The sequence below is a fragment of the Microtus ochrogaster genome, chromosome 18 (assembly GCF_000317375.1).
Source record: "Microtus ochrogaster isolate Prairie Vole_2 chromosome 18, MicOch1.0, whole genome shotgun sequence".
In the NCBI taxonomy this organism is placed as follows: domain Eukaryota; kingdom Metazoa; phylum Chordata; class Mammalia; order Rodentia; family Cricetidae; genus Microtus; species Microtus ochrogaster.
Genome location: NC_022020.1, coordinates 22385741 through 22400111, shown reverse-complemented (window position 1 = coordinate 22400111; position 14371 = coordinate 22385741). Strand labels below are relative to the sequence as shown.

The window sequence follows — 14371 nt, the reverse complement described above, 5'->3', positions numbered from 1 at the left end:
GCCAAAGCAGTTTAAAATCGGTCTATAATTGATGCAAGACAGAAAACGGGAGGATTTTCTAAAAATAGATTTTTGTGGCAGAAAAACATAAAGCTCTTTGCCAGGTGAAGTAGGTGTTGGGGAACCGTCCTGGTGCAGTGGCTGGTGGATCCAGGCTAAGTGGACAGTGTCCTGTCAACAGGAGAGTATTGCATGGATAGATACGTCTACCAGTTTCCTTCAGTAGCTATGGAAACTGCCAGCTGTTGTCAGCGAGCACGCGTCAGATCTGCATGAGTGGTCTAGAGCCAGGCCCCGCCCTCTCAGACCTTTCCCTTCGACTATCTCTTCCCTGTTTCCACTCCTGCATTCATTTTGTAGCGTGTCTTTAGCTCACTGGTGTTGTCTGAGACAAGAAACCAAACTTCTTACTCATTCATTCATTCATTCAGTCAGGCAGGGTCTTGCTGTGTAGCCCAGACTGGTTTGAACTCTTCTTGGCTTTACCTGAGGACTGCTGGGATTCTGTGCTTCTGCTGTTGCTCCTGGTTCATATTACTTTTGCAGTGAGCAGCACCCGTGAGTACACATTCATTGTGATAATGGAAGTTACAGACTCGGAGGATCTAAAAGCTCCCTGATAATAGATGCTGGTCTCATTAGAGGATGGAACGCTGCCTCTAAGATCTGGGTAGCACGGTCCTGTAATCTCAGCACTGTAAGGATGGAACGCTGCCTCTAAGATCTGGGTAGCACGGTCCTGTAATCTCAGCACTGTAGTCTCTCACGCTTGAGACCAGCCTGGACCATGTAGTAAGAAATGAGAGAAGGAAGGAGAGAAGGAAGGAAGGTATCTTTAAAACTCCATGAAGTCGTTGTCTTCTCTGTTGGCCTCGTGGTAGGTTTGGGGGTGTTTAAAAAATACACCCCCCTTGGAAATGTATAGAGGCTTCTGCAAAATGCTTTGATTCTATAACGCCTATCTTAGTTCCTAATCAGGTCTTCTGGCTTTGGAAGGTACTGGTAAGGATCTATGGGTAATGGCCCAGATCTGGTATGTCCTCCATCCCTCTAAAGGTGGAGGTTGGCAACAACGGGGTTTTTCCAGAGCTGTTGTCTTGGTTTTATCTTCTGCTTGCAGGCCGTTCAGCAGACAGCTCTGTGCATGTTCCTGGTACCCACCCAGCCTGTGGCTCTGTCATTTCAGGGCCCTGTTTTTTGAGGTTTGTCACAGCCTGGAAAATGAATGTTCTCCAGGATTTATGAGAAGGGATTGCACTTCTCAGTTTTTAAAGTTACAAGTGGAGGTGGGAAGGACCATGGTAGACCTCAGGAAATCGAAGTCTCTCTCTGCAGGCAGCTGCCTAAAATTTCTCATGAGACTTGTGGTACTGGTAAACTGGGCCCAGCTCTATCCACAGTAGAGAGAAAAACCAAGACAAGTCACTTGAAAGCACCACTAGGTAGAAGTCAGTGGGTCTCAGGCTGTGGCTATGGAATTATTTGAAGCCCCATGTGTTCTCACACTCGGCCTCCATCACTGGAGATTCTGGGGTAACTGATTTGGTGGCTTGTCCTCATCAGTATTTTAAGCTGCATGGTGATTCCACCTGGGCATAAGCACCATCGCATATGCAGCCTTGAACTGGTTGTCAGTCGGTGCTTCTTTGATGAACTGAAATCAGAACCGTAGATTGATGCTAAGAAAAGTGTTCTTAAGATTGGGTGTGGGGCAGAGCATCAAATTAGTTGCTATTACAGTTTAGCTAGGTTTTTTTGTTTGATGTTTTTCAAAGCTTGAATCCAATTTTAATTATATCTTAGTTATATAAATTGTTGATTATATAACCATTATAACAAATGTGTTTGTATGGCCAATTATAGTTTTACTAGGATCTTCTTTATGAATAAGTCATGGTCCTGAGAATATATGTGTAGATGGAAGTTTCTGTCCTGCCCGGTCCCAAAGAAACACGCAGAGGCTTATATTAATTATAAACTTTTTGGCCTCCTAGCTTAGGCTTATTATTGACTAGCTCTTACAATTTAAATTAACCCATAATTCTTGTCTATGTTTAGCCATGTGGCTTGGTGCCTTTTCTCAGTGAGGCATTCTCCTCTTGCTTTCTCTGCATCTGGCTGGTGACTGCATCTCTGCCTTTCCTCTTCTCATAATTCTCCTAGTCTGGTTGCTCCACCTATACTTCCTGCCTGGCTACTGACCAGTCAGCATTTTATTAATCGATTATGAATGATGACAGATCTTTACAGTGTACAAAAGCATTATCCCACAGCTTTATATGTGTTGGCTTCTTTTTTTCCCCCCAGGGAGAAAACAAGTCTGAGTATTTTTTAGGATTAACTCCAGTGGGTGTTGTTGTCTATAAGAATAAAAAGCAAGTGGGGAAGTATTTCTGGTAAGTATAGCTTGGGGGTGAGTTAAAGTTGTGTACTGTATACATCAGGTTTGGGAACTTGTGTGCCAATGGGTCTCAGTAGTGAGCAGGTAACTGGATGAAAGTGGTTGTGAATGTATGTATCTTCAAGGTAATTTCATTTGTGGTTGTTCTGGACTCTCTTGTCCATGGAAGCTCTAGAGAAGGATTTCCCACCCACCCTCATGTGTGCTGGTGGCCCATGGACCCAGGTCTTACTGGAGTTTTAGCTCTAACTGGGGAAGGAATGGAGGGATTGGGGAACTGGTACCCTCAGGGAACGGGGATTCCAAGCTTGGTTGTGTACTTGTGGAGAAACAGGGATGATGTCCAGAGCAGAGGACATGCAGGGATGTTCTGCAGTGTCCTCAACAGTACATAAAAGAGCCTGCATTGCTCAATCTTTTCCTGCTGGATACCCTTCTGAATTCTGAAAAAGTTCTGAAAACAACAACCCTGGTGCTGTCTGCTTTGTTTTTCAGGCCCCGGATTACAAAGGTGCATTTCAAGGAGACCCAGTTTGAACTCAGAGTCCTGGGGAAAGATGTAAGTTTTCGTGGGCACGTTGCTCTCCTGTGAAGAGCAGGTCTCACCTGCTCATTCGTAACTTAAGAGGCATTGTGAAGTTACCACCCTTTTCTTAGCTGCAGCCATGTGGAACCAGGCTAACCATGTCACACACACATTTCTCGTGGACGAGAAAGGGAAGTGGGGATGGGGAAAATGTCGCTTCAGTCCTGCCTGCGAAGGTGGGACTCCTTTAATCTCAGAGGTGTGGACTGTGTGGAACTGCAGAAGTACGTCTTTGTTTTGCTCCAAAGTAAACAAAACAACCTGCTGGGTACCACACATCTGTTCTTTTTTTTTTTCCTCCAAATTTACTTTATAATTGGGTGGATATAAATTAATAAACAGAAATTAAGCAAGACATATGTAACAATCTAACAGAACCTGATAAATCTAATTTCAGTATTTTCCAAGTTCATTTTTAAGTCTTTCCATCATGGGGTTTGTCGGGAAATTAAGCAACATATGAATGCTTCAGCTGGATATCAATTGACTACTTATGACACAATTTCTTCTATGATGCAATTATGAAGAACTTTCAAGAACCTTTTCAATGTAAAAAGTGTTAGTCAAATACTCAACACAATATAAAAGAATCATTTGATCTGTTAGGTGGAGAGCACTGTTGCTCATCATTTTTGACTATGGTATCACTGAGCTGAAGGAACAAATCACCTTGAGAACAGAAGGAGAAATAAACACATGCTAAATGGATAAACATTACGTCTTTACTAGACCATCTCTACCTCTAACATTTCAGAAGTTTAGAGACTTAGAGTATTCTTACATTAATTGCAAGAAAAAGGGAAGTTCCTTTGAGATCACAACTATGAAGTCATATGGTTATACAAATCCTGCTGCATTGGTGTGCGAAACATGAAACACATTTACTTTTCTTGTCAGTCACCTAGCAAGACTTAACAGACACCTTTCTAACCTGCTGAGCATGACACATAAACTGGGTGTGGAAATTCTGCTTTCAAGAGAGATGGGGAGTCGAGGGCTGGGCACCCTGGCAGTATTTGACAGTAGGTGCAGTGGCTGTGCCTGGCTGTGCTTTCATGCCTTCACAGGTAGCTTTGAGAAGCTGGTCAAAGATGGCAAGGGTGAGAACGATCCCTTTTGATCTGCCTGTGAAGGTCAGGCTGCCTTTTGTGCTGCTAGTGCAGCCCTAGCAGGATAAATAGAGCTATAGGAGGAACCCATTCCTCTGTCTCCTGTTCTCTTCACACACAGTGAAGCCCAGTGTGGAAGTGAACTGGCTTCTTTGACTCTTCATAATTCTTTTTAAGACAGGATCTTGGTATGTTTTCTTATTTGGCCTCTTACTTGCTGTGTAGCCCAGCATAGACTTGAACTCATCGCAGTCCTCCTGCCTCAGCCTTCAAGTGCTGGGGTTACAGGAGTGTGCTACCACAGCAAGCTTTGAATTGACCTTTTTTTTTTTCTTTTGGTGCTAGAAAGATTTTAGGTACAAACCAGTGCTTCTGTGGCCACTTGAGGAGCTGTCGGCACAGCATAGCATCCCCACAGGTTGGGAACATGGTTTTTAGCAGAGGGTCTCCTGTTTAGAGAGTCCTCTGTGACATCTGTGAAGTGGCTGATGAACTGACTTTTGAGATGTTCAAAGACACAAACTCTGATGCTGTCTGTTCTTCCTCTAGGGAGAAAAAAAATGGGCTGTTATTATTGATAAAATTGAAATCTGGTTTCGAGGTGAATTTGAACTTGTGAGAATGAGAGAGTCTCGACTTCTCAGACAGTGGTGGTCCCAAAGCACATGCAAGCTCTTAATTGTATAGTTTTTTTTTTTTTTTGGCGGGGGATGGAAATTAATTTTGTTTTTTAATTCCTAATTAGATATGTCAGTCTTAAAACATGCACTAAGGTATGAGTAGATTTGAGAAGCAGAAAAGCTAGTTAGTCAGATTTTGCAATTTTCTCCTTGTCTTGCCACGGGGTTCACGTGATTTAATGCAAAGAATCCCATCTACTAAATGCCTTAAAAATGACGCTTGGCAGGGGGGCTGGCACGGTGCTAGGACCCCATGGAAGTGTCCTGTTGTTTAGGACACCCTTCCTCTAGGCCTAGATTCCTTTTGTGAGTTCCCTTTCTTCTCTCTCTCTCGAACTCTGCCTGTGTTATCACAGCAGAGCTTTACTGTTTCTTCTCTTGTCTCAGGAGAGGAAATGGCAAGGTCGCCAGTACCCTGAACATTCAGCTAAGGGCAGCAATGTTGACATTACATCGCTCCCCAGCGGCAGTCTCTGTGGCACCATCTCCAAATAGCAGCAGGTTCCTAGGCATTCTGCTCAGCCCGGTACTCTTCCCAGCTCTGAGATAGAGTGGATGTTGGGAGGAGCCTGAGTGTCCCATTCCCACTGTCCTGGGTCCTGACCGCCTGCAGTTATAAGAGACCTTTAAATTAGGTGCAAGAGACCTTTAAATTAGGTGCCGAAGCTGGTCAGTGACTGCAGATCCTTTCCTTTATATAGCCCAGGCTGGCTATAACCTGGAAGTCCTGATTGTCCACCTCTTCTTCCCAAGTGATGGGATCTCAGGTGTTCAACACCACGCCTCGTCCTAAACTTGTTATTAAATAGGCACATTAATTTAACCAAAACATTCTATTTCCTGAGTGTTCTTGCTTGCAGCCCCCCCCCCCCTTTCTCCATCAGGGTTCCTCTCTGTGAAGCGGTGATTTGCATAATGGTAGAATTAAGTTGATTATTATGGAGGCCTAACTGTAATCACAGATTAAATTAAAATGCCCCTTAAACCCATCACCTGGAACAGTAATCTCATTCAGCTTGAGAAATGGCTGAAATGCTTAGTCTGCTGATTTTCTGGTCGACTGGTCTGGTTAAAGAGACTTAACTCCGCGTGTGTGCTGGGTGCTTTGAGGCCAAGTTCAGAGATACTTTCATGCATGGTGTACGCTTCAAAGTGCACTGTGGCTTAAATTGCACCTCATAGGAAATATAAACTCTGAATAAAGGTTCCACATAACAAATGGTAGACGGTATGGAAAGTATAATGAAAGGAAGAAAATCAGCATTTCCCATTACCTTAGAGTTTAGAGATAATTATTATTAACAGTTTGGCATGACTGCGTATTGATTTTTTTGCCTCATTAGTGTAAATGTATTATGTATTTATATGTGCATACATAGAGATATTATCTCTGTATGGTTGTGTACATCTTTTTATTTTTAGTTGATTTTGAGATAGAGTCTTACTCTGTCGGCCATTTGGTCTTGGGATCATGAGTCTTCTTGCCTCTGCTTCTGGAGTGCTGGAATGACAGACAAGACACCATGCTCAGCATGTGTGTGCCTTTGTACTTAATATTATATCATGAAGATTTGCCTTCTTGTTATATTTGTATGTATGTGCCTGCTTCGAGTTTTGTAAGTTCTATTTTCATATTATTCATGTTATTCGTATGTTTCTTATTATTGCGTAGCAAATGTACGCTTTTTCAAGGCAAGGTTTCTCTTTGTACCAGCCTGTCCTGGAACTCACTTTGTAGGCTAAGCTGGTCTCAAACTCTCAGAGATTCACCTGCCTTTGCCTCCTGAGTGCTGGGATTAAAGGAGTGTGCCAGCTCCCACTGGTATGCTTTCTTTCTGTGTGTTTTATTTTGAATGCCTGTGTTTGTGTATGGTTGTGTGTGTGTGTATGTGCACACTTGAGTGCAGCTGTTGGTGAGATGCAGAAGAGGGCACTGGATCTCCATGGAGCTGGACTTACAGAAGGTGTGAGCCGTCCAACATGGCCGCAGAGAGCTGAACGCAAAGCAATGCTAAACCATCTCTAGCTTTCCCCAGTGGGAGGGTGCAATCCCTAACACCAGGCCTGGGTCCTGGCCTGTAGGAAGCATATTTGTAAACGATACCGGGAGTACTTGCGTGTACGATGCATCATGATACTAAACTCAGCTAAGCTTAGTGTCACAGGATGCGAGGCCGAAAGGTTCCTGGCAACGCAGCTGGGAATAATTAGACCTACTGGCAGAACCTGGGAGAGCGTTGGGAGAGTTCACAGGAAGTGATGGTGGCCAGGAGTGGTTGGTCACTGTTGGTCAACCCAGCAGGTTGGTTTACATAATATGGGGGTCTTTGCACATGAAACATCACTGCTGCCAAATTGCTGTAAATCCTCTTATCTTGTTGCATGACCTGATAATATCCCCCATGCTCTATGTCTTTGCCAAGTCATAGACTCTGGCTAGCGCCCTTCAGTCTGGACTGTTTTCCTAGCATTCCTTTGTCTTTTATGACCCGGATGTTTAAAACACAACCGTACCCCACTGTAGTTGAGTCTTCCTTTCATGCTTTCTGGTGGTTTGTGGTTAGAGTGTATCATGCATTCCCGGCTCTGTAGTCACAGTGGTGAGGTGGTGTCTGTCTTGTGGTGTCACCGCTGGAGGAACATGGTGACCGTCCACTGGCCTTTGTCTCTGAAGTCTGAGCTGCTGGCTGTCATATCTCCTAATTTCTTCATTGTCTAATTCCTATTGTGGGTACCCATCCCCCAAGCTAGACAGTAAGTAGCCTACAGGTAGATACAGTAAATCAGCACAAGCACTTCTTTCCTTGTCAGGATTTTCCTGTGTATTTAGCATTCACTCGGCACTTTTACCCAATCTAGTCTTTTACAATAATGGGAAATGTTGGTTCTTTAGTTCTCCCATTCCTCATCACATTTATCTTCAGACCCCTGTATTCCACTGTAGGCAAGAGCCCTGCCCTCTCTCCCTTTCATTTATTCGTCTGTTTTTTACATAGACTTATTAACCTTTTCCCTCTCAATGATTTATGATATTTACTCCTCAGTGACTTTTCCAAGCCTTTCAGTGGACAGAAGTAGAGAATCTTTACATGTAGATACACAAACACTGCCCAAAACACACCTACATGAAGTGCAAAGGTACAATTGTACATGTGCATTTAAGTGTGTGCACGTTCATATATAGTGTAGAAATTATGAGTTTGCTTCATCCAGGCCTCTCTCTCTTGCCTTTCTCATTTCATGTTTTATGTCCTTTCTTTGGCCACGAGAACCTTTGTTTCCAGTAGCTACACATTTAGTCATTTGCTTAATCCTTCCTAAAGTACATATCAAATAGTTTCAGAGTTGCTTTGGTCAAAACACTGAAATTACAGTTCTTTACCCACATGTGTGGACCAAGGACCTATACTGTCTTCTGTTCACAGTACTTGGCTCCTCCCCTCCCCCTTCATTCCTTTCTTCCTTCTTCACTGCTCTGGTTGTATATACCCTCAAAATCTAATTAGGTTTATTTATTTCCAGTTATGGTTCCCTCTGCCTTACATTCCTGCTTGTTTAAGTCTATGTTTTAAATATGCAGAAGACTAACATTCTTCTAAAGGTTGAAACTACAGAAAGATACCCACGGAGGCACATCACAAATTCCCGAACTCTTTTAAGTTGTTTCTTACCTTCCTTGAAGCTATTGAATTTCACTGCTTTCTAGGTCCTTTTCCCCATGGTTTGTTTGTTTGTTTGTTTAAAGAAAAGCATGTGTGTGATAGAGTGTGTGCACAGATGCCCTTGGATTATTCTTCCTTAACTAGAAGGTAGCATGGTACAAAAGTATTTGTATGTTTCTCCTTATTTTTCATCCAGGAATAACTCTGTGTCCGTTCATCAGGAACTTTCTGGTTCTTTTCTTTTATTGTTTTTCTTTTGTGGTGCTGGGGTGGAGTCCAGGGCCTTGTGTGTGCTTCATGGGCTCTCCTGTACTGAGCCTCACCTTTCCCTCATTCTTACAGACTCCCGTGGGTGCAAGTCCCACAGTGTGTACAGTCCACTGTTTGTGCCCAATGTTTAGGTAGCTTTGAAATACTCTGTGTTCCTTACCTCTGTAACTGCCCATCTGTTTGTTTGCTGTTTGGATGTGTGTCATCTGTTCTTTGGAGTAGGCTTGCTCAGCTGAAGGGTAAGCGCGAATGTGGGTTTTTGTTTGACATTTCCGTATGTTCCCCCCAGCTGAGAGGTAGACAATTCTGCATTTCTATCCACGGTATGAAAGTACCTGAAATATAGATTATAAAGTGTGGCCCTCAGTAATATTTGGACCATGATGCCATGTAGCTTTTTTGTTTTGAGTTTTCTGACCTCAGAATAAACTGCTGGGTAACATGTGAGCTCAAGGCTCCCACGCACAGCTAACTTTGCAGAGTTCACTGTTACTGTCTCACCTGTGTCCCTCGCCAGCGGGGAATGGGGGTGGGGAAGATGGGAGGGGGATATAGAATATCTACCTGTAGAAGCCTTGGGAGACTGAAAGTGCCTAGCCCAGCGCTCGCAGATGAGCACCCGGTCTGTGCTTCTCAATTGGACCCCTATGAGATCACCTTGTACTAGCCACTCTTGCCTTTGGGTAGCCTGGGCCAGGCTGCAGGGAAGGCTACATCTGTAAGCCCACGGTTCTGCCTCTGCCTCATCTTTTAATTCATTTGCCAACGTTCTCCATGATTAAAATAGATTAAGCCATTTTTTCAAAAGGGTTGAAAATTTTAGAATGAAGACTGTCAACTACCATTAAATGTAATAAAGGAATTGATCCTTTAGAAGCTCAGAACATTTTCCCAGATACCTGTACCTTCATGCCAGCAACACGGCCGTGCTGTTAGGCTGTTTCCTAGTAACAGTTCCCAGGCCCACTCAGCTGCCTCCCCAGTCCTTGCTTTAGTCCTTTGTGCAGAAATGTCAACCAGGGTGACATAGTGAGACCAAAAACCAAATAACAACAAACACCCAAACCAAACAAAGCTATGCTGTACCTCTCAAAAGTGTTTGAGCTGGCGTGAGCTTACGTGCATACTATACATGCTGCATGCATATAGAGGAGCATTTGTATTTATATTTTTTGATACTGGGGTATGTAGAATATATTTTCTTAGAACACAGACAGTTCTTTGTCAAAATTAACTAGGTAAACACCAGAGTAACTTGCCTAGTGGACATTGACAGTGCACATAACCACATTAAACTGTGTGATTACCCAGCATGCCCACACTTACTTGGCACTAGCATTGTGAGAATTGCCCTTTTAGGGGGGTTGTTATGGAAGCTTATCTTGGGAGAACAAGGTGAGGTCTACTCAGGGTTTTAACATTTCTTTCCAACTCCCCTTTTCAAGTAATAACAAAAGCGGCATTTTAAAAAATCAGGTTTGAACTTGAGGAAAGAGTAATGAAAGATGATGAAAGCCGTTGAGAGAAACCCAGCGTCTCGGGTACGCCAGCATAATTCAGTGCTTCAAACAGCACCCAGCCAGTCTCGCCATTGGAAAGATGAAATTCCTGCATCTACTTAACATTCTGTGTCTCTAGTGTGAGTTTCCATCTGAAGAGCAGGTCTGTTTTCTAATTTCACGGCTTGCCTTTGCTTTCTGAGCAGCTGAGAAGGAAGTTATTCCAGTCCATTGTTGTCATGGTTCTTCTTCTTTTCGTTTCTCTCTTCATGCCTAAAGTAAGTTTAAGAGTTCAAACTCCTGTTTTGATTGAATGCAAAAATACCTACAGATTTCAAATGTTACGTTTCTCTCGAGCCTCTCCTGGTTCTCCAGCGAGGCCTGGGTAGGAAGTGCCTCTGCCACAGGCCTCCGTATTTGCAGAATGGCTTTATCTTACCATCTTTAGAAACACGGATCTCTTTTGCTTGCCAGTGGCCCGTGCAGTGTATCTATCTGTGAGTGTTTGTGTATGTTCTAGGGGGACACACGTGGGGGTCAGAGGACAGCTTGTGGGGGTCTGTTCTCTCCTTCCATCATGTGGGTCCCTGGGATTGATGTCAGGTCCTCTGCCTTTCCCCACAAGCTCATTGTCCCCCCTCCCCCCATACATCTTGAGTTACATCTGGTGACCTTGGATGTCGGAAGTGTTTGTGGAATTGTGAAGGTGCTCATTCCTATAATTCCAGGGGACAGAGGAAAGGCGGGACCCCCACCTGTGACTGTCTCCATAGAAACAAGGAGAAGCTGGTTGAACACAGGACTCTGTAACACAGGCTCTTGTGTCAAGAGCACAGGCTTGAGAGACACGGGAAATGGAGTGGCCCAAGATGCCTTAAGCAGCCTAGCCGTGCCTTGGCAGTGTAAACCACGGCCATGATCCAGTCAAGAGTGACAGCAAGGAGCAGAAGCAAATAGTCCCCTCCCTCCCCCACTTTAGGCTCTCAAAGAGAGAGAGCAGCAAAGATGAGCAGAGAGACCAAGAAGAGGAAAGGTGCCCAGTTGGGCGTTTGCGGATAATAATACAGCTTCTGGGTTCCAATAATGCAATCAAGGGTTTGCTCCATTGAGTCTCCTTAGAGACCCAAGGGACAGTGTTGTCCACATTCTGTCTTAGATACAAACGACATAAGCTTAGTTAACTCATCAACCAAAAAGGACAGATCCAGACAGTAGCATGGCTTGCCACGTGAATGACCGAAGCTCCCAAGGTGTCTGAGTAACGTAGCACACTTTGGATGCTGGGCAGGGGATTTTAGCTCTTAGTCAGGATAGCTCTCAGTCTTCAGATAAGCTGCCTCGTGGGCTGAATGGAAATGTGTGCGTGGCCACGTCTGTTTCCAAATGGTCCCCAAGTGCTCTGTCAGCTCCTTGGTGCCAGCAGCACGTGACAGAAGTCCACAGAGTTTCCTCAAGAGTTCCTGGCTCCCGGCTTAGCATTAATCTTCCTTTGCTATTTGACTCACGCTGTCAGTAATGCCACAGAAAACAGGCGGCTTCTCTGAAGCCTTCTGCATGCGGGGAATGAGTTCATACTTGCGTTCGTTCACGGCAGGGTAATTAGGAGGCCTGTGGGAGACTCCCCTGCCCCTCTGTGCCCAAGAAAACTCGAGAAAACCCAAGTTCCAGATGGATTTGAAGTAACTTTTATCTTTCATTAAGTGATGATAGATTAAAATACATATTAAGAACTAGATACCCTGGGGTAGTTGGGGGTAGTGGGAGGAGGGGAGGGAGTGAGAACTGGGAAAAAAAATTAGATACTCCTTAACTGGCTTTCAATAAGAAAAGCAAAATAATACAGACATGTGGAGGATGAAGCAGAAAACAATCTGAGGAAATTTTGAAATGAGGAGGAAATGGAGTTTAAAGACTGGATGATTTTAAATTTCCTCTGTGCTTATGGGAATACAGGTTCTATGTAATCAACATTTTTGAGAATTTGACTCAGGTACTTATATATCTTCTTGACGGATGTTTCTGCTAAGATGTGAGTGTGCTAGAGACCGGCTTCAGCTCCTGTTTGGCATCCATGGCGAGGCCCAGTGCGCACTGTCACATCTGGGCTCCCCTTGTTGAGAAGCGCGGGAGATGGCCTTGTCCCCGTGTGGCGTAGGGAGAGCCCTTGTCCCCATGTGGCATAGGGAGAGGCCGCCTGCCCCGGCATTCACGTTTCCTTAGTGACTTACCCCTGCAGGACACACTCACAGGCAAACTTTGAAAAGTGACCTGGGCATTGTAGTGAGGATAATCCAATGGTGGCCAGGTCTGGAGAGGGGAAGTGAGGACAACGGTAGTGAGGGGGGACCGAATTGTTACTGTGAATCCATCTTGGGTGCCTGTGCTTTTGAGAAGAAACCTGGAAGGAGAGAGCCTGCCCTCTTGGCACTCCTGTCCCCTCGCGGGAGCCTGAGCTTTCTTACCCTGCCCGTCTCCACTCCTCTCCAGCCTCAGTTTCTTTCGCTGTCAGGAAAAAGGGGTTCTGAAGTCACTGAACTTCTCCCTCGTCTCTTGTTAGAGTCCTATGTCTCACACAAAGGTCACCAGATAGTCTCACTACGGAAAGCAGAAACTGCCTTTGGAGCCCCCTTGGCCTTTCTGTGGCCTTTGAGACGTGTGCTCTCTCTCCCCAGCCTTGCTGGCACCCTTGTCTCCTGCTCACTTTGACCCGCCTCACGAGCGTTGTCCTGTGATTCCCCTTTAACCCCTGCCCTCTCTTCTGACCATCTTAGGCATTCTCAGGAGACAGTACTGCGCCAGGAGATGTGACCTCTCCTTCGCTTGGGGCTCCTCTGTGCTTACTGGCCCGTTTGGCATTCTGTGGACGTTTCATTTTAATATGTTGACCAGACCTTACTGTCATTATCTCCGGTTTTTCCCGCTTGCTGTCTACTCACAGTAACACCTAGACTGAATCCCTGAGAATCTCCCTACGTTTCCTCCTTTACCTTGTAAGATTTTGGTAGTGGGCTGGTTTTGCTGCAGCGTGAACGTGTGGCCATTCTTCTGTTCTATCCCACATTTTACAAATACATTCTTAAGTTAGGCAGTGTTATTCTGGTTGGGCTTGGGAGGAACTTCATGTGTTCATGTTAAATGGTGCACAGATATCCCAGTTACTCCTGCGCACTGCCAGCATTGTGTTTATGAATTCACAGGAAACTCATTCCACAATAATTGCTGCGTTTAAGGCTAGTATTTGATTTTGAAATTTGAAGCTAAATTATCAATGTATAACTTCATAGAGCTTCTCATGCTTATTCTGTTTTGCTTTGTTTTCTATTTGGTATTGAAAATAACATTTCACAAACATACAACAGAGTTACCTTTAATGGGTTCTTAGTTTCTTATATATCAGATAACCACTAGGTTAAAATGGCCATCAAATTTCTGTATGCCTATTGCATGCACACTGCATCTACCATAGAACTGAATGTTATGCACCTTATAGTTCAGTGTAGTGGAGGCAGCCCCCTCACTGCTTCTCCTGAGATGCTCCAGACAGAATCTAAGTATGATTTCTCTGTCTCTTGAAAGCAGTAGGGTTAAAGACTGTACATATGGGCATCCCTGTCTTTGTTAGGAGTGAATTCCGCAATCAGTGTTTTCTGTATACAGTGTTCACTTACAATGAACAGACTTGCAGGATTCCCGTTCCGTTGCCTGGATGATCCATAGTCATGAGACGACATAGAAGGAGTTAATAAAGGTGACCGCACTGAGATTTAAATAGAAGTTATGTTTCGTAATTGTAGACAGTGGAAAGTAATTTTTAATGCAACCTTCCAAAAATAGCTTTTCTTTCGGTGTTAGCCTCTGCTCTTCCGGATTTCTGCTCCCTTGAGGGGGGCTGCCCTCTGGAGAGCGTCACATCCAGTAACCGGTGTTCTCTCCCCGTCTCTCGCAGTGTAATGAAACCTCGTTCTTCTTCGAAGCTCGAAGCAAAACTGCCTGCAAACACCTCTGGAAGTGCAGTGTGGAGCATCATACATTTTTTAGGTATGTCAGCAGAGTGAGTGCTTTGTCCCCGGTACAGTAAATGAAGGTGCCCTTCCATGTTCATGACAAGTATTGGTATGCACATATATACACATATGTGTGGTACATCTACATATGTACTTATGT

At 44.4% G+C, this 14371-nt stretch overlaps 1 protein-coding gene across 2 annotated transcripts in view; it reads left to right on the top strand.

The window, feature by feature from the left end:
• Positions 1-14371, top strand: part of Epb41l4a (erythrocyte membrane protein band 4.1 like 4A) — a 194541-nt gene that overhangs the window by 116506 nt on the left and 63664 nt on the right. For both annotated transcript variants that reach the window (XM_026783583.1, XM_013349628.2), the window contains 3 exons: positions 2308-2396; positions 2897-2960; positions 14154-14245. In XM_026783583.1, the coding sequence (XP_026639384.1) occupies positions 2308-2396; positions 2897-2960; positions 14154-14245 (245 nt within the window). The remainder of the gene's footprint in view (positions 1-2307; positions 2397-2896; positions 2961-14153; positions 14246-14371) is intronic.